Genomic DNA, 18,506 nt, shown 5'->3' with positions numbered 1-18,506 from the left:
GTGCTGCAGATACAATAAAATGAATGTAACTTCCTTTTAAAATGTCAGGATTGCATTTTGGGAAAAAACTGAGTTAAAATTTGTGACAGTGATTTGTGTTTGCAGGGGGCTAAAAGCAACGAGCTCATCGTAGGGCAGCACGAGAGTTCTGATGAGATTAAAATATAACAATAATCCACTTAAATTATTAACAACAGGCTGGTGCTTCAAAGTGACCCTTGGCTCTTATCTTCCCAAGAAATAATAGTGATAATATTGGCATTAAAAGGAGAAGGATTTCAGTGACAGCTTATTAAGGAGGTCTTTGACAGTTTAGAATGTAGATAAAGATAAATATAGTGCTGCATTTCCTTGTGGTGAGGGCTAATAGTCAACAGACCCAGGGAAAGGAGAGGACTCCTGTCAAACCAGCCAGGGCACACACTTGCATATTAAAAAAGTGGGAAACAAGTTTTTTTCTGGAGATAGCACCGAGTGGAAAACCTGAACAATGAGATTTTCTGTCACATTCTTGGAGCGTGTTGCCCACACAGAATTAAAGTGCCTTTTCTCTTTGAAGCGTGGCGTGCGTAAGGGATTTGTGCTGTTCAAAGGGAAGATGTAAGCAGACTCTAATATCCTAATTCATCAAAGAATAAGCACAGGCTTAAATCCACCTTGGCTTAGCCAAGCTCTCAGGAACGTGTTTACCTGCAGGAATATGCCAGTGACTAATGAAACCAGCAGTGAGTGTTTGCAGGTCCTGCCAGGGATTAGAAGAAACGTCCAAACTTGCTGAAAAGCCATCTAAAGTGGCTCTGTTATTTCTTCCCTGCTACAAATGCCTTTGAAGCCCCGCTAAGACTCTCTGGTTTTGTTTACTGTTGTTATGATTTAATCCTGGGTTTAGAACTCACTTGATGCTTCCAGCATTAGTATTGAACAAAAGTGTGTTTCTTGGTAATTCCACAGCCTGGGCTTTGTCAGATGCAGCTGGTGTGTGTGGATTCCATGGAATGGTTTGGGCTGGAAGGGATCTTAAAGCTCATCCAGTTCCACCCCTGCCATGGGCAGGGACACCTCCCACTGTCCCAGGCTGTTCCCAGCCCCAATGTCCAGCCTGGCCTTGGGCACTGCCAGGGATCCAGGGGCAGCTACAGCTGCTCTGGGCACCCTGTGCCAGGGCCTCACCACCCTCCCAGGAAACAATTCCTTCCCAAAATTCCATCTAAATGTCCTCTCTGTCAGTTTGAAGCCATTCCCCATTGTCCTGTCCCTCCATCCCTTGACCAAACTCTCTCTCCATCTCTCCTGCAGCTCCTTCAGGCACTGCAAGGCCACAGTGAGGTCACCCCAAAGCTTCTCTTCTCCAGGCTGAACAATCCCAACTCTTTCAGCCTTTTCTCATAGGAAAGCTGCTCCATCCCTCTGAACCTGTTGCCTCAAGGTCATATTACAGACTTAGAATATTTCTCTGATTTCCGGTGTGTTTTGGTGCACGGGAGTGGAAGGTTCCTCTGTTTCTGACTGAAACATTATTTTATACATTCTGTAAAAAAGCTCTGTGAAAAGGAGCGGGAAGTGTAGATCCCAAAGTGAGGACTGCAGACTTGCCTCCTCCATCCTCAGCGAATCAGTCCTTCAGCTGGAGAGCCCTCCGAAATCCACTCCATCAATTAATATCTCACAAAGCCTTGCAAAGCATAATCACCTCTTCAAGTGAGAGCTGCAAGCACCACGCTGCCACTGCATCATTCCTGGCTGCTCCCAAAATGAGGGAGCCACACATTCAAACCTTCTATCAGAGGTGGATTTGGCCTCGATAATCTTTTCCTACCTAAATGACTCTGTGATTCTGTGAACTAAATAAACACGGGCATCTCTTCCCCATAGCCCTGCGCTCGGCCCAGCTGGGGGCTGCTCTCCTTTCTGTGCTCTGTGGTGCTTCCCTGCTCTGCCTTTCTTGCTGTTCCATTTGTAATTTCCACAGCAGGATAATTCCCAAAGTCACCTGTCTGGCTGACCACCTTGGGCTGCCTGGCTGACCACCTTGGGCTCCTGTATCTGTGACTCTATCCAAGATGTTACGCAGAGATGAGCAGTCCCCCTTGCCAGGACACGGTATTTATAGCATGGCACTAGCAGGTAACCCGTGTGGAGTCACCAGAGCCTCTCTCTCCTGATCTCTGGAGTACTTGGCAGTGTTTGCACATTCTTGGGAAAGGAGAACTTGGGAGCCACAGAAGGCAACCCCAGGGCCTGGTGCCAGGCAAGGCCTGTCCTTACTGCAACCACACGCTGCCCAGAAAACACAGCCCAGGCTCGTGTGGCATTTCCTCGGCGTGAGGCACGGCCACAGGGCAGCAGCTCGGGTTACCCGTCCTTCGGAGGACATTCCGGGGAATCCTGGCTGCATTTCAGGCATCTGAAAGACTTCCAGGGAAAGCCACTTTCCTGGGGAAAAACCACAGGTCTGAGAGGCAGGTGGCCCCGCACGGTGTGGCCGATCACGGTGCTCTCGGCTGAGCCACCTGCAGATGGAGGGCGGGGTGCGGGATCGGGGCAGCGGGGGCTGGCGAGGATGCGGGGGTGGAGCAGGCGGGGGTGGCACAGGGAGTGCGGACGGGGCTGTGGCAGCTCTGCCCCGGCCCGGGGCGCTCGGGCTTTGGTGCGGGAAGGTGCGGGGTGGAGCGGAGCGCTCCAGGGTGGCTCCGGGGGTGGTGCGGATCGTTCCGAGGGGCGGTGCGGGGCTGTGCAGGGCGCGGCGGGGCGTACCGAGGGGGACTGCGGGGTGTTCCGAGGGGGGCGGCGGGGCGTACCGAGGGTCGCGGCTGTCCCTCCCGGGGCGGTGCGGGGTGTTCGGAGGGGCGGTGCGGAGGGAGGTGCGGTGTCTCGGGGGGCGGTGCGGTCCCTCCCGGGGCGGTGCGGGGTGTTCGGAGGGGCGGTGCGGTGCCTCGGGGGGCGGTGCGGTGTCTCGGGGGGCGGTGCGGGGTGTTCGGAGGGGCGGTGCGGTGCCTCGGGGGGCGGTGCGGTGTCTCGGGGGGCGGTGCGGGGTGTTCGGAGGGGCGGTGCGGGGTGTTCGGAGGGGCGGTGCGGTGTCTCGGGGGGCGGTGCGGTGTCTCGGGGGGCGGTGCGGTCCCTCCCCGGGCGGTGCTGTCGCTGCCGGGGCGCGGCTCCGGCGCTGCTCGGCCATGCGGACGGGCTGAGCGGCGCTGCCGCCGCCTGTCCCGGGCAAGGATGGCTTCCAATTTCAACGACATCGTGAAGCAGGGCTACGTGCGCATCCGGAGCCGGCGGCTGGGGGTGAGTGCCCGGGGGCGTTTGCCCCGGCGCTGGGCATTTTGCTCTTTTGTTTGTTTTTTTTTCCCCCTGCTGCTCCTTTGTCTCTTTTTGCAAACTGAGCTCGGTGGGTGCATCCGCAGGGGAGCCAGGAAACAAAAAGATGGGGAGAGAGGAGTGAAGGCGCCTAAATATATAGTATGTATAGGTGTGTATGTATATATTTATTTTCTCTCTCTCCCGCTGGGAGCCGGGGATGCTGCGCTGCCTCCACCTCCCGGCGCTGCCCTTCGCTCCGAGCGCAGCTCCGGGAGGGACCGGGGCTGGCGGTGGCCGTGCCCCGGGACTGGGGGTCCCGAGAGCTCCGGGCAGGGCTGAGCTGAGCGCTCTGGAGCCGCTCAGGTGCTGCGGTTCCTGCTGCCAGTTGGGGTTTAAGGTCTTGCCTGGGACGAGTGAGGGTTTGCGGTGTCTTCAGGGCTTTTAGCGTCGCTTGAGTTGCGCGAAATGAAAATTCGCCAAGCCCGCTTTGGCTGCTGGTGTAATTTTAAAGTTGTTTTCAGGTTGTTTTGCTGCCACGGCGTGTTCCCGGTTCCGGCTGTAGGTGCTGGATGTGCCGGGAGTGGCAGGGCAGTTCCCCGCAGTACCTGGGCTGGAATGAGCTCTGAAATTCCTGGGCTGTTCCCCCAGTCCAGGGGCTGCTGCTCCCCTGAGCCGTCCGGGGATGGGACTGGAGAGCTCCATGTCCCTTAGTGAGCCTGGCTCAGGGGGATGCACCTGGAGGGACGCTTTGCATGTATAAAACCTTATCATTTGTGATCTCTCTCTCAGGACAGGAAAGAAACTGATTTATTGTGTTTATTCCAAACTGATGGGTTGGCAATTCAGAATTTGTTCGTTTTGGTGAAGTGTCTGTGGTCCTCTGAAAGCTTTTGCTGCCTCACTGCAGTTACAGCTCCCATCTCTTGCTGTATCCATGGGCAATGACTTCTCCACAGTTTTGGTAACTTCCATCTCCCCGGCTGTTTTGGAAACAGGAAAGCATTTAAAAGTCTTCCATCAGGCTGGATTTCTCATCCCTGCGCTTGCAGGCACAGTTCATCCTGTAATACTGTGTGATTCTGTGACAGACTGAGGTAATGTCATTCGGAGAGGACCTGTAGTAAATTTGGCACAACTGGTGTGTCATGATTCTGTTTCATTACTGAATATATATCAGTGTTCAGTTTGCTCCAGCATAAAGGATGAGTAAGATTAGACTGTGATACATTTTTCCATACTGTAACAGTGAAGCTCAATGAACATGTGAATCAGGCTTATCTAACTCCAGAATAGTTGTAAATGCTGTCAGTGCTGGTGCCTTTCCTTTATAAAGGCTTTCCAGACCTCTCTGAGGGTGCTGGTGGTGAGGAAATGTTGGATGCCCTCTTAGGAGATGAGCCTGTGACAGCTGAGTGCAAACATAGAGAAATGGAGAATGACACCGAGTCCATGGAAATGGAACAAATGTGAAATGTTTCCTTTGAAAGGACAGTTTGGATTTTGTTCCAGTTCCAAAGGTTTGTATCGTTATCAGTGGCTGGAAAGTACAGAAGGGGTGATGAAAAGTGCTTTGTGAAGCAGTCCAAGCCGAGTCCCAGAGAGGTGCCATGGCTGAGGATAAGCCCTGAGCTGCCCTCAGCTCTGATTTTCCTGTCCTGACAGCATTCCCGAGCTTGAGAGGGACCTTGGGAGGTACTGGGGTCTGGCTGCTGCTGCTTTGGATTTGGTGCTGGAGAGGTGACCTGGGCAAACCCTGCTCCATTTGTTGGGAATAACCAGCCTGACCAGCAGCAAAGCTTTTCTCTCCTGGTAGTTTCCAGCTTGGAATATTGGCCCAGGACTCGAGAGCAGGTGTGGCTGCAGCTTCTTCCTGTAGCATTTTCTGTAAGCTGCTTACAGCCCAGCACCCTGACTGAGAGCAGAAATGGGTAATTATGATCAGTCTGAGTTCTTTAAAGGCTGGACTGGAGTGTGTCCCTGCTCCTTGGTGCACCTTCCTCCTGGCTGCAGGTGTGATGTGACACCTGGAGCTGGCTGAGCTCCTGGCTTGAGCAAGAGCTTGAATTCAATCTCACTGTGTGGCTGATGTGGGCTTGGCTCCTTCAGAGGCTGAAGGATTTATGCCAACAGGTTGTTTTCTGGTGGCTGTGCTGGGGAGGGCTGTGGGACACCCAGGAGCTGCAGGTAGGAAGGGAAAAAATACTTTAGATTATAAAATAGTAACTCAGACAACTTTCCCATGCTGTGAAAACATCAGGAAAGATGAGCCTACTCCAGCCCCGTGTAGGATTCCTGTTTAATTGAGAGGGATCTCAGCACTCCCTGTGTGACAGGATGTGAGTGGGAGTCACTGAGATACAGTCCTGTATTCTGGTGGCACAGCTGTAATCTGAGCATTGTCTCTCCAGGCTGAATGCAGCTCCTGGCTTTGACTCTGTAGCGCTGTGGTAATTCCATCTCTAAGGGAACTGGGAGCAGAGCTTGGAGCCACAAATTACCTCAAGAAATGACTTTCCTGAGTAACTGGGGTGCAGGTGCTACATTTGGAATGAAAGGGGTGCAGAGAAGCAGCTTGCTCAAATCCAAACCTCTTTTAAAAGGAACGTGACAATTCTGGAAGGCCCTACTTTGTGATTCCAAAATTGAATTTAGGCTAATTGGTTTTGCACCTGAACTCTTTCTGCGCACTTGAAACGTGGAAGTTTAATTGAGTATTATTTAATAGAATAGTTTCCATAGCAACATTTGTATCACATGTGTCTTCTGCAGAGCCAAATATATTCAGGAGAAAGCTCACTCTTCCCGATTCTTTCCATCCTTATAGGGAGAAAAATAATTCCCTCAGCCAATGGTGTCGGTCTGGTGTGTCATTAGCAGTGACACACGGGAGGCTGTGTGCTCGAAAACTGCTGACAGGGCACAAGCACAACCTTCCAGAGTTCTTTAAACCAGGAAAAAACCAGCTTTGCTTTGGGAGGAGGGATTCTGTCAGAGACCACCAGGACCTGTGTTTTGGGAAGGAGGACACCCAGTGCTTTGCAGTCACCTCTCAGCTGATTCAAGGCTTTATTTCTGTATGTGAAGCTTTATGGCCTCTCTCTGTCTGGAAAGGCTTTTTTGTGCTTAGGATTTGAAAATCACACCTCGTTCTGTGGTACAGGCGTGTCCTTTCTGAGGGGGAGCGCATCAGGGAGATGGTTCCCAAATGGAAAAGCCTGTTCCTGTCTTTCCGTTTTTGGGGTGGGTGGATGTGAACACACCTGAGCTTTGGCTTTAGGTTGGGCTGGCTCAGCTGAGTGCTCAAATACCAGCTGAAAATCAAAACAGGAGCCAAGCTTTGAAACAGAGGCGTTTGTAGCACTGGTGAGCCTGAAGAGCTGTACAAGGGAAAAGGCACCTGAGGCTTTGTGGAGGGGAGGGAGGCTCTGCCAGTACTTGACTGACTGGAAAACATCAGCTTCCAGAAACGTTCTCACTGGTTTGCTTGGAAAAGAGGTGTTCCCTTCTTCCCAGCACAGGGTTTGGCTGTGCTGGCTTCCATTGCACGCTGCTGCTTTCCAGGTGGGATAGAACACCTTCCTGAGACAGCTTGGGATAAAACATGACTGTGCTTTGTGCCAGGCTTTGTCTGCTCTGATCACACCTGGCTGCTGTGCAAGTGTTTCCATTGTATTCCCATTTTTCAGAAGCATCACTTTTAAACTCACGTGAGCTTCATTCTGTGTGCTGTGGTGTGGCACAAGGTGGCTCAAAGCTCTGTGTGTGCATTCTGTTACTGAACAATCTTCCAGGAGAAATTCCAGGATGGACAGCAAATTTTAAACTTTTGTGGCTTAAAAGTGGTTGTGGGGCCATCTACAGCCATTTGTGCTCGGGTGTGCTCTTCCCTCGAGTCACAAGCTCCTCAAAGCTGCATCTGTCATGTCAATAACTCTTAAAATGTCTTTATTCCAGAAGACTTTTAATGTGAGAGTCTGTGCCATGATCCAGTATAAACCCGGGTTGAAGTAAGGAATGCATTGTGGATAAAAAATAAAAGGCACGGTTGTTTGCACACTTATTTATTTCATTAGAAACAGAACAAATGCAGCAGTTGTGCTGCTTTCTGCTTCAGCCAGCTTTCAAACTGAAACTATTTCTGCTCCCTGCCTATTTTCGACATGTTAATTCAGGTTGTCTTCATTTCATGGTGGAGATGCAAGACTAAGACAACTTTGGCTCTCACAGATGGAGCAGCAGCCTTCCCAAGCCTTACAGGTTATACAAGCAGGATAGGAGATGCTGAAATAACTTGAATATTAAAATTCAGGTGAGCCTGTGTTCTGGAAGAGGACAAAATGTTTCCTTTTATAAAAAAGAGGGTTATTAAAATAAGAAAAGTAGAGGACAACAGATGCTGCCGAATCAATATACACAGATTGCTGCTGTTGCAGCAAAGAAACACTTAAACAGTCCTGGCAATCTGTTGTTTGTTAGAAAAGCCTTCGGAAGTATTGAGCTGTGTAAAACAAATCCCACCACTCACTGGACACACGGGATGTTTGCAGCTCAGGACAATAATCCGAGCCCTGACCGATGTGTGGAGCTCTCAGAGGTGGGCATCACGAGCAGGCAGCCTGATTTATTTTCTGCCTGCCTCGATTTTATTGAGGGTGTATCCTGCGGGTGCGGCTCTGGGAGGCTGCCCCACGAGCTTGCATTACCATGAAGGCATTGCAGGCTGTTAAAAACCCTCGTTTGGGAGGATCCACTGACTTATGGAGCCGTGCAAACAGCCGAGTGTCTGTTCCTAAAAATGCAGAGACTCCTTGGTCTGTCTGCCAGGGAATAAAGCTCGTGGAGGGGAACTGAGGGGCAGAGTGGAATTCTTTTTAGCCGGGAATGTGTCTGGGAAGGAAGTGCTGCTGCCAGGTTTTTGTCTCAGGAGGTCCCTTCCACCTTGAGGTCTGTTTAACAACACTTCTAATTAAATCCCCAGCCTGCCCTGGGGGCTCTCTGCAGCCCCCTCTGAGTTATGCAGGGAATGATCAGCCTCAGCTGGCTGCTGGAGAGGGCCCTCCATGGAAATGGGGGCTGGCTCCAGAAGGATCTGAGCACCCAAGGTGAGGTTAGCGGGGTTTCAGTGCAGTTCTGGTGTTTGTCCCTGGCGGGTTCCTGAGGACAGGTCAGCCCTCCTCCTGCAGGGGTTCAGTTGTGGCTTGTCCAGCCTCTGGAACACTCCTGCAGCCCTGCCTGGGGAGAAGTCAGTCCTCTGATGGGGTCAGATTTGTGCAGGGGAGTCTTCAGTTATGGCTTTGACCACCTTTGCTGAGGATGGAGAAACTTGTGCCCTCCATGTGGCAGCAGGGCTGTTTGAAGGGCCAAAGGTGAGCTCAGCCCAGAGCCTTTTCCTTCCAGCTGCTGCCTTTGCAGGGCCCTTTTCAGGCTGTGCTGGGTGCATGGGACAGGGATTGAGCCTGTCCTGCTCAGGATTGCCCTGGGCACTCCAGGGGAGCATCCCTTTGTGTGGTGTTCTGGACATGGTTTAACACTGATCTGAGCCAGCTTAGCCAGATTCACTGAAATCCCACTCACTGTGAGGTTTGGGAAGGCAAAATTAACAGTGGCTGTGTCTCCTGTGGAAGATGTGACTGCTGCGACTACAGCAGTGGAATTGTTCCCTCTTTAGCATGACCCTCATTGAGGACAGAAATTGGATCTGTGTGGGTCAGGTTTCTGTGCTGGATGGTCCTGACTGGCCCAAAACCTCTTAATCACATCAGGGGGAAAGAATGTGGTGTCAGGGGTGTCCTCCAGCACAGAATTAGGGCACTCCTGGCCAGCCCCTGGCAGGGATTTGTAGTAATTCAGTCTTCAGCTGGTGACAGGAGGGAGCTGGGACTGCCACAGCTCTGCAGCCTGTTCTTTGTTCCTGGGAAATGCTGAAGTGCTCAAATATTTCTGGATTGATTAAAAAACTCAGTGAAAAAAAAAAATTCTTAGGTTTCTGGACTGCCTGCTACTCATTTTGATCAGTGATTTATTGACATTAAACTTTCACCTAAAATGAGGAGGATGGGATGCTTTCCTGTGTTTGAGTGTTGGGTGAGGAGTTCCCTGTTGGACACTGGCCACGTGCAGGACTGCACTGGGAAGATCCAGCAATTTTGTCCTGTAGGTTGTTCCTCAGGAGGCAGAGCATCAGTGCTGACTGCACACCCTTGTTTTAGATGGGAAAACTTCTGCCTCCTGCTTAGAAATTCAGAGAAACTTTGGCATAAAGCTCAGGACCTGTCCACTTCAGGAGACACATTTGATTGTGGAAAGCTGCAGAGAAATTCAAGCTCTCAGGGTCTGCTGTGCTTGATTTTAATTAAACTGAGTCCTGTGGCAGCTTCATTGAGGAGATCAGTGTTGAACATTGCCAGTGACATGTACTTTGACAAGTTCTGCGTCGCTCTGTTTCTGTGAAACCCTGTGGGAGGAGAGGTAGAGTGGGGAAGAGACAATCTGCAGGACTAGAACCATATGGTGGAAGAGATTTGGTGCTTGAGTACATGTGCCAGAGAGTTAATGTGGGGATTTTAGAGCATGAGCTGTGAAAACGGGAAAGAAGGATGATGTAAGGCTGGGGGAAGGAGAAGGAAGAGTTGCCTGTATCTACATTTGAAGCAGCTTTATTAATAAAACTCTGCTCACCTATGCAGATCCTTTCAGTCTGGAAGTTGGAGACAAGGAAAAACTGAGCAGATTTCTCAGGCACCGACTTCAACCTGTGAGATATTAAGCCCACTGGAAATTCAGAGTTTCAGCAAGCTGCGAGATAAGGTGTTAGAATATATTCACAGATATTAAGGTTTCTTACTGCTCAGAAGTTGTCAGCGGCAGCGGGGATGGGATCCAGAACATTCCTTGGGAAGTTGGAGCTTTCTCCTTGGGCTGGTGAAGGGGAGGGATCCCAGAAAATGCCAGTCAAGCCTCGTGCAGCTCCAGCTGCGTACTGGGGCTGAAGCAAGACCCCTGTGGGTTCCCGGTGGCACAAAGTTAATGGGATGAGAGCCCAGTGTCTTTATGGGGTCAGCTCTGGGATTGGGGTTGGAGAAAGGTTTGTCATTTGGGTGCTGTCACCTTGTGTCACCCCTTTTTTTGGGGGAGCAGGGTGCTCAGCCCGGCTCTGGGTGAGGTAAAAGGAAGTTTTGCAGCTCCCATGGTGGAATTACGTTTTGTTTCTTTTAGTATTTGACTTGTGGGAACAGCTTGGAGAAATAAGGGTCTTAATTTGTTCCCAAAGAACCCCACCAAAATCCAAAAAGGACAAACCTCAGAACTATTCCTGTTTTTCTCCCCAGAAGATTATACAGGTCATGATTTGGAGTATGATTTCCTGGTTTGACACTGGCCCATTTTAGGAGGAGGAATGGCTTTTCTTGTGCTTTCCAGCCTGTTTTCTGATAAATTACCTCCTGTGTTCTTCTTTGGAAGATGGGCTCAGTTTGTGAAGTAAAACAATCAATTCCAAATTTTTTCCTGAACTGAATTAACGAGTGAACAAGCGGCTCTTACCCATTTGCTATCTTATTCTAAGGATGTTTTATTGTAACAAGTTTAATGCAAATCTAACCAGATCACCCTTTTCCCTTTATCCCAAGTACTTCCCTGACCTGCTGTTTGCAGATCTTGGCTCTCTCCTTTTCCCTATTTGCTCTTCCTTCGGTAGAAAAATCAGTGATTTCTGGAGGTGTCAGCACCAGCCCTGCAAGGATGTGTCAGGGATGATTGCAAAGGCAGTGAAAGAGAAAGGAAACCCAGTTATAAACAGGTGAGATTTACTCTTTGGTGATTCTGATGTCTTTTCATCGTCAGTTCCTCTCCCAGTGTGGAGGAAATTCTCCTGCTGCTGTGCATGGGCATTGCCCTGGGGTGAGATCAGGGATAAATAACATTTTGCAGTGGCTGTGGAAACACTTGAAAGAAAGTAACAGATGCTAGGGCTGCTCCTGAGACTGACATCTTAATTTGAGACTGACATCTTAATTTGGTGTTTGTGTAGCTTTAGGAATGCCGTGGAAGATGATGGACTGTTCCATTATCTTTTTGTCTGACTTCATCAAGTGCTGTCAAATACCAGCGAGAGTTCAAGCTGTTGAAATGATTATTGGTGGGGTTTTTTTTTGCTTTACTGATAATAATGTCACTTGTTTCAATTCAGAAGATCAACAGGGTAAAATGAGTGGTGTTTCTCCCCAGTAATGTCAATGGAGGAGGTTAAATTGTCCCTTTACTTGCCAAGGAGTGTTTGTCTGGTGAATTATCAATGAATGCCCTGTGTTTGGCAACGGGAAATTTCCTGTGAATGTCTCCAGGAAGGTGAGGGGGGATGTTTGGTGATGTTCTGAATTGACTCGTCCCGTGGAGAGGAAGACTCCTGGCACGGTGCTGTGGTAAAATACAAGTGGCTCTTCCCTGTTAAATGGAGGAGTGCAAATTAAGACCGTTCTGCTAAGCTTTTATAGACATTTTTAATGCAGCTTTCTCGAGGTTGGTTCTACCTAAATGTGAACGAACTCCTGAACTCTGTCTTTAATTAGTGCTACACAGCTGGGACGTGAGAGATTCACACGAGCTGGGTTTGTCCATTTGAGCTAATGTGGAGATCCGCCTGGAAAAGTGCAGGGGAGCTGCAGGAGCTGGTGGAAAAAGGAATTCTACCAGGGAAATATGGGCTCTGGAATCCTCATTTTATTCAGTGTTTCTTTAAGTCAATATTAGTCCATTCCTCCAACTCGAAGGAAAAAAAAACCCAAATAAACAGGAGCTGCCTGTCCCTCCTTGTGCCTCTGGAGGCTGAGCAGAGGGGCAGGATCCTTCCCTGAGCAGGCACTGAAGTGTTTGGGAAGGGAAATCCATTCTGAGTGCCAGGAATTTTCCCTGGAGCAGCTTTGAAGGCAGGCCCAGCCCGTTCAGCAGTTCGGGAAAACTCCTTCCCTTGTTTCCTGCAGCTCTCAGGTGCTCCTTACCCCGATTTCATGGGCTGCAAATCCCTCACTCCTCCCAAAACGCCGCGTTTGGTGAAGTCCAGCCTGCGGTGACTCGCTGGGAGCACGATTTGCTCTTTCATTTTAATCTTTCACTTTGATTTTAAAGCTGCTCCCCAGCAGCCCGGGGAGTGACCTGTGGCTGCAGGGCTCTGATGCCAGGAGTGAAGGGGAAATGTGGAAGGAATGAGATAAATTTACCTCGTGCTGGGACAGTGCCACGGACTCACCTCCACACCTGGAGCTGTCTGCAGGGATGGCATGAGCTGTATTTATCACACAAAAACCTCTGCTGCTTCCTGGAGCTTGCAGGTGAATGAATTGGTGAATGGCAGGGGATGACGGCAGGCCAGGGATGGGAAGTTATTCCTGTTATCCCATCTGTGAGTGAGGGGCTTGCAGGGCATTTGTCACCCTCAAGCAGCTCCTAACAAGCATCATGAACTGAGTTTTGCAGGTGGGCAGCAGGTCTGGCTGAGCTGCTCAAGGATGGAGGAGCTGCAGCCCTTCTCCCATGTCTGGCTTTGGATGCTGGCAGCGTAGTGCTGGAAAAATCACTTTACTGACAGAAAGTCTCCATTCATGTGCAACTTCTGCCCTTTTTTTTGGTCTCCTTAGGTGTAATCTTAAAATTACAAGTCCAGCTCTGAAATGCAGCTTCTACAAATGATTGTGTGCTCTGGGGGGTGAAAACCTGAGTTTGTGAGTGAGTCCAAGTGTGCAGCAGGTCCCAGCTGTGCCTGCTGGGAGAGCATCCTGCTGCCCTGGCTTCAGCAGGAGTGTCCTTGTCAGAGCTGTGACTCTCACCCAGAGCAGCCTCTTGCATCCCATGTCCTAATTAGTGAGCTCCGTGAGCTGCTAATGAGCTGTGTCAATGCCCTTTGCCCCCCACAGCCAGTGGAATTCCAGTGACCAAATCAGGTACTCTGCGACACAAAGGAGTAATTCCAAACCCTAACTCACTATAAACTGTTCTGCATCTCCCTAATCCTAAAGGGTGCTGATTCCCGGGATTGTGCCGTAGCCTGGCCCGGCAGGACGGCACATCCAGCTGCAAATCCAGCTGCTGGCAGCACGAGCTGCCTGCACAGAGCCCGGCTTTAACCTCCAGTGAAGCCTTCACTATTTCTTCTCCCTGGTTACAGTCCCAGGCTGATTCTGTCCTATCCAGTTTCATGCCCAGAATTAACTGTGCCCGTGTACAAAGCTTAGCAGATGTTCAAGGAGCTGAATCTGATACTTAGCTCCAGCCTGGCTGCTTTTTTTCAGCTGTCACTGGCAAGGGAGGGTTTCTGCTGGAAATGCTTCTTGGCTCTTCTTTTGGAGTGGCTCTTCTCTCCCCTGATGGCCTTAAGCAGCCCTGAATTATAACCTTGTCTGTGTATGATTTATAAGAAACCCCAACGAGCCAGCAGACCTGTACTTTGAAGGCTGTAGGTCCATAAAAAACCAGCCTGGAAGTGGAAGGATATTTCAGATAATGCTCTCTCTAATGATACCATGTCCAACTCATCAGTTTTGCAGGGAGAGCAGACTCAAGTCTTGCTTTTAATGTCTTTTAGGTTGCATTTAAGCAGCACATCCCAGCGTGCAGTGAGTAGAGAGATAAATGACTCCTTTACAGAACACTTGTGATATTCCTGTGGGATAAGCAAGGTCTAAACCCCAGCCCTGCCTGCTCAAAGACATTTTCCATTATCAGCTCTCACTGTCCAGCTCCGGGTGTCCCCCTCCTGGGTGTCCCTGCCCCTCGAGGTCCTCAGTGCTGCTTCAGATGGCTCCCCTGCCCTGTCTGAACCACAGAGTCCTTGCAAAGCCCTCCAAAGATCGTGTGCCAGAGGGATTTTACTGGTGCACTGCTTCATCACCTGGCCAGGATCTGTAATTAAGGAGCTGCTGAACTCCAGAATTGCAGCTGCTGGGTCCATCAGCAGTTTGAAGGGGATGTTGCTGCTTTATTGACACTTGCAGTGATTCACTGGAAAAGGCTCTTAGAAGCTCCCAGGTGTCCCTTGAACACTGTTTTACCATCTAACCCTCCATCAGGCTGGAATATCTCAGCACATTGCTCCCTGCCCTTCAGTGAGCCCGGTGCCTCTGGGATCTGTGCCAGCAGCAGTTTGGGGGAGCATTTCCCCCTTTATCCGAGCCAAGGACTGATGGCCAGTTTGGAGCAAAATCTGTCAGTGCTGCTTGTGTTTCCCTGTCCCAGAGCACAGCGTGGACACACAGCAAAGCAGAGAACCCATCCCTGGCTTGTCAGCAGATCCTGGGTGAGCTCTTTGGCCGTCTGCGCTCAGATGTTGCTCCCCAGCTCCCTGCGTGGCTCAGACAACGTGTCACAGACTTCCAGCTGCTCAGGGGGGTTTGGCAGTGAATCTTCTCTGTGGAGTCAATCTTGTGTGGTCCTGAAGGACCCAAATAAATGAAGATGTAGAACAAAGCTGCCTTCTGATTACCGTGTCAAGTGGGAATGTGTCTGTGGGCTCAAATCCAGCTCTTGGGTGTTTGAAGCTAAGGTTGGAGGAATGGCTTTGAGCCTGAACCATTTACAAAAATCCCACTTCTGGTTGATGTAATTCCAGTTGGGAGGGGAGAGTTTTTGAAGAGAAAAGACTGATTAAAATGCCTGATGTTTCAGAGCAATAGGAATCTGTTGTGACTTGCATTAACACGAGTTAAAGGTGCACAGGTTCCTAAAGATCTGCCAGGCACTTCTGTGTGCACTGGCCTTTCAGCAAGTCCTGGCCAGTGCCAAAGCTGGGGTTTGTAACTTGAAAAAACCTTTGCAATCCTGAGCAACATTGTGCATTCTGAATGCAATCAGAGACAAGATTACAGCCTCATTCCCTATTAGCAGCTGTGGATGACTCTCATGTCAAATATTGTTGGTGGAGATGCAGCCTGAATGAGGTTTATCCTTCCCCAAATGTGTTCTCAGGGGAGAAGGAAAAATTGAGATTTTCTTTAGTGCCCAGGAGAAGGAAATAGCTGGATGCAAACCAGCCTTGATTGATGCAGTCACTATGGGCTGATGGCAGGGAATATGGCTCACTCAGAACACATGGAATGGGTATTCTGGGACAGGGAAATCGTCTTGTTGCCAAGAGCGTGGATGGCTTTGCAGACAACACGTGGGCAACTCTGCTGCTGATTTTACACAGCCACTGATCCACTCTACAGGGATCATTTAAGTCCTGCCGAGCACAATTCCAGTTAGAGACGTTCACAGCCATGGGATTCCATCCAGTGATCCATCTCTTTGTAATTGTTCCATGCTTATTTTGTGGCTTTTCAGGCTGAAATAGAGCTGAACAAGCTGCCAGTGTGGGGGGACATGGGCATGGGCTGGAAAAGGAGAGGGGCAAGCCGTCATTTTAATGCAGGAAATAATTCCAATAAAATAGTTTGTGAGCTCATGGAGAGGTTGTGGTGCCTTTTCTAGGGTCACACAGTCCCATTCAGATGAGGGATAAACCAGACCTCTTGGTACCCAGAGCTCTTTACTCGAAAGCAGCTCTCCAGTTTTCCATGGGGAACAGCTTCCTGATGGGGATCTGCTGCCTCAGACACGTCTGGGGAGGGGAGGGGATGGAATAAAGGAGCTGCAATCTGTCTCTCTTGGCACGGCTTCATTTTTCTAGAAGCACAGCAAAATTCTAGATCCTGTCCCCTCACAAATTTCCTTTGAACTGAAAACAATTTCAGGGCTCATCTCCCACCTTTTGACTCAGAAGTGACAAATTAAAGCCTTTTTTTTCATAAATAGAAGAATGGAAATCCAAACCCTGGTGGGCTGCCTGTATGAAGAGCTCCCTTTGGAAGGACCTTGGACCTGGAATTCCAGCCCTGCCAAAATCCAACAAAACGCTCAAATCATTTTCCATCTGCAGCCTTCAGGGTGAGCTTCCTACCAGCCTTGGGTAAAGTGGCCACATTTTTTCCTCCAAAAGGTAAAAAAAAAGGTAAATTTCAGGAGAGACTGAGGAATTTCTCAGGCATTGTGCCGTGCCTTTGCTGTTTTGTGTGTTTCTAGAGGTTACTGGAGTCACCAAAGGCAAATCCCTGGCAATATTCCAGGGTTTCTGGAAGGGATCCCAAGCTGCAGGAGAGAACGTGCAGCTCCTGCTCTGGAAAAAAGCAGAGTTTGTGTTTATGTGATGGCGAGTTCAGTGTCCCCGTAAATGCAGCTCATCGGAATGCTTTGTTTCAGGGCAAAGTGCAGAAAAACATTCCCTCTAGGTCCCTCTGAAATAACAAACAAACAAGGGTGGGATTGTTTGTTTTGGTAGTCAAGTAGCTGTGCTTTCCTGCGGTGTGGTGGAGGCCACATATCTCAGTTTTTAAACCAGCCAGGTTTAAACCCCTGCCTTTGAGATCAGAGAAACAACCTTCCCCCCTCCAATTTCTACATATTTGGCCATTTTCAGATGGCTTTTTAGCGTGGTTCCTGAGCAAAAATAGTGAGGGCTGGGGCAAAGAAATTCAGATTTCAGCTTCTAAATTAAAATACTTTGTTTCTAATCATGTGGAATATTCTATTCCATTCTTACTGTGTGGAATAATCTGTGTTTCATGTACAAAGCAGAGCATTTTAGGCGCTTGGAAATCCAGCCCTTGGTGATCTTTTGCTCAGCTGAGGAGGTGAGGACTGCCAGGTCTCCCTCCCACCCTCATTTCCAGGATGCTCCAGGGTTTGGGTCATCATGTAAGACATCAACCCCTGGTTTCAGTTTCCCTCTCTGCCTGAGAATATTCTCAAACCCCGAAGCTGAGAAAATCAGAAGAATTTTTTCACTTTCCTCAGCCGGATCCATCCCTGGAAGTGTCCCAGGCCAGGTTGGATGGGCTTGGAGCACCCTGGGATAGGGAAGGGTGTCCCTGCCCGTGGCAGGGGGGATGGGTTGGTCCAGTTCCAGCTGAGCTCAGGTTTGCTGAGGTCTCTTTCCAGCCCCAAGGAGGGATGGGCATTCCTGGGCATTCCTGCCTGCTTGGGAAGCTCCGAGGGGCAGGAATCCCGATCCTCACATTGCATCATTCCTTTGAAGTCACTTCAGTTGTGGTAATGATTTATATCAGATCATCTCTGGAGCCAAAAATAGAACTGGCTTGATGTGACCTTGGCCGTGCAGAGCCTCTCTGGGAGTCGGGTGATCCACTTCACAAACAGCCGGGATAGTCCCCTGGAATTTCATGTTGTTACCTGCTCCATGGCCTCCTTCAAGCTGAACTTTTCAGGAGAGGCCGTAAGGAATAGAAGCTGATTTTTGATACTTGAATTAAATCCTGAGTTGGACTTTCTCAGAAGATCTCAGAGGGAGACCTTGGTGGGTTTCAGGTGCTGTGCAAATGCCAGCTATTCCTGCTCTCCCAGCACATCAGACCCTGATTTGCTGTTTGGATTCCCTAATCACTGTCAGGGCAGGTAATTACAGCACCACTTCCAGCTAATTCCTATTCACGGAGCAGCAGGGAAAGTGTTGGCTTGGGGGATGAGTGAGCTCAGTGTTCCTGATGGAATCGGCGCCTGGGAGCATTTGGGGCTGGTGCTTCGTGCTGCTGGCAAGCAGCTGTGGCAACACAAGCAGCTCATGCAGTCCATGCCTTCAGCCTGAAGTGCTGACACGTCTCAGGCACAGCCCTGACCGTGGTGGCACCAAAGACCTCGTTCCTTGCTCTGTGGTGGAGCTCAAAACAGGGTCTGGGATTCACTCTTTGTCCTGGGCATGGCACTGACAACTTTTCAGTGCTCCCAGGAGGATGCTGCCAAATTATTGATAGAATCATGGAGTGGTTTGATGGGAAGGGAGCTTTAAATCCCACTATTTTTATTGCTTTATTGCTGGAGATTCAGGGTTTCCTGTAGTTTATGCTCTCTAAAGGTGATGCTGGGTGAGTTTTATGTACTTGGAGAGCACAGAGGTGGGACAGTGCTGACAGTGCCCATTCCTGATATCTCCACCATCCCATTTTTGAAGGTTTTAAGCAGTGAGGGTGTGTCTATTCTTCTGAGTCTCTTTGTAAGTACAACAGCAAACGATTACTGAAGGATTCTTCCCTTCTTTGGGCTTCTAATGGCTGAAGTTAGAACTACAGGGTTTTGAAAAGCAAAAGGGCTGAATACTCAAACTTTGGACAGTCTCTTTTGGGTGGGATTTTGGAGATTATTTTTCGTTATCAGGTGGGAGGAGATGA

At 49.7% G+C, this 18,506-nt stretch overlaps 1 protein-coding gene across 1 annotated transcript in view; it reads left to right on the top strand.

The window, feature by feature from the left end:
• Positions 1–3,216: 3,216 nt before the first annotated feature.
• The window catches only part of DOK5 (docking protein 5), a gene marked incomplete at both ends in the record, with an annotated part of 31,835 nt that continues 16,545 nt past the window's right edge, over positions 3,217–18,506 (top strand). Inside the window, one exon of the mRNA XM_082293044.1 lies at positions 3,217–3,282. Within this exon, the coding sequence (XP_082149170.1) occupies positions 3,217–3,282 (66 nt within the window). The remainder of the gene's footprint in view (positions 3,283–18,506) is intronic.

The sequence above is a fragment of the Coloeus monedula genome (genome assembly GCF_965178545.1).
Source record: "Coloeus monedula genome assembly, chromosome: 17".
NCBI classification, from domain to species: Eukaryota; Metazoa; Chordata; class Aves; order Passeriformes; family Corvidae; genus Coloeus; species Coloeus monedula.
The sequence above is the reverse complement of the archived record's forward strand: the minus strand, read 5'-3'. Positions and strand labels throughout refer to the sequence as shown.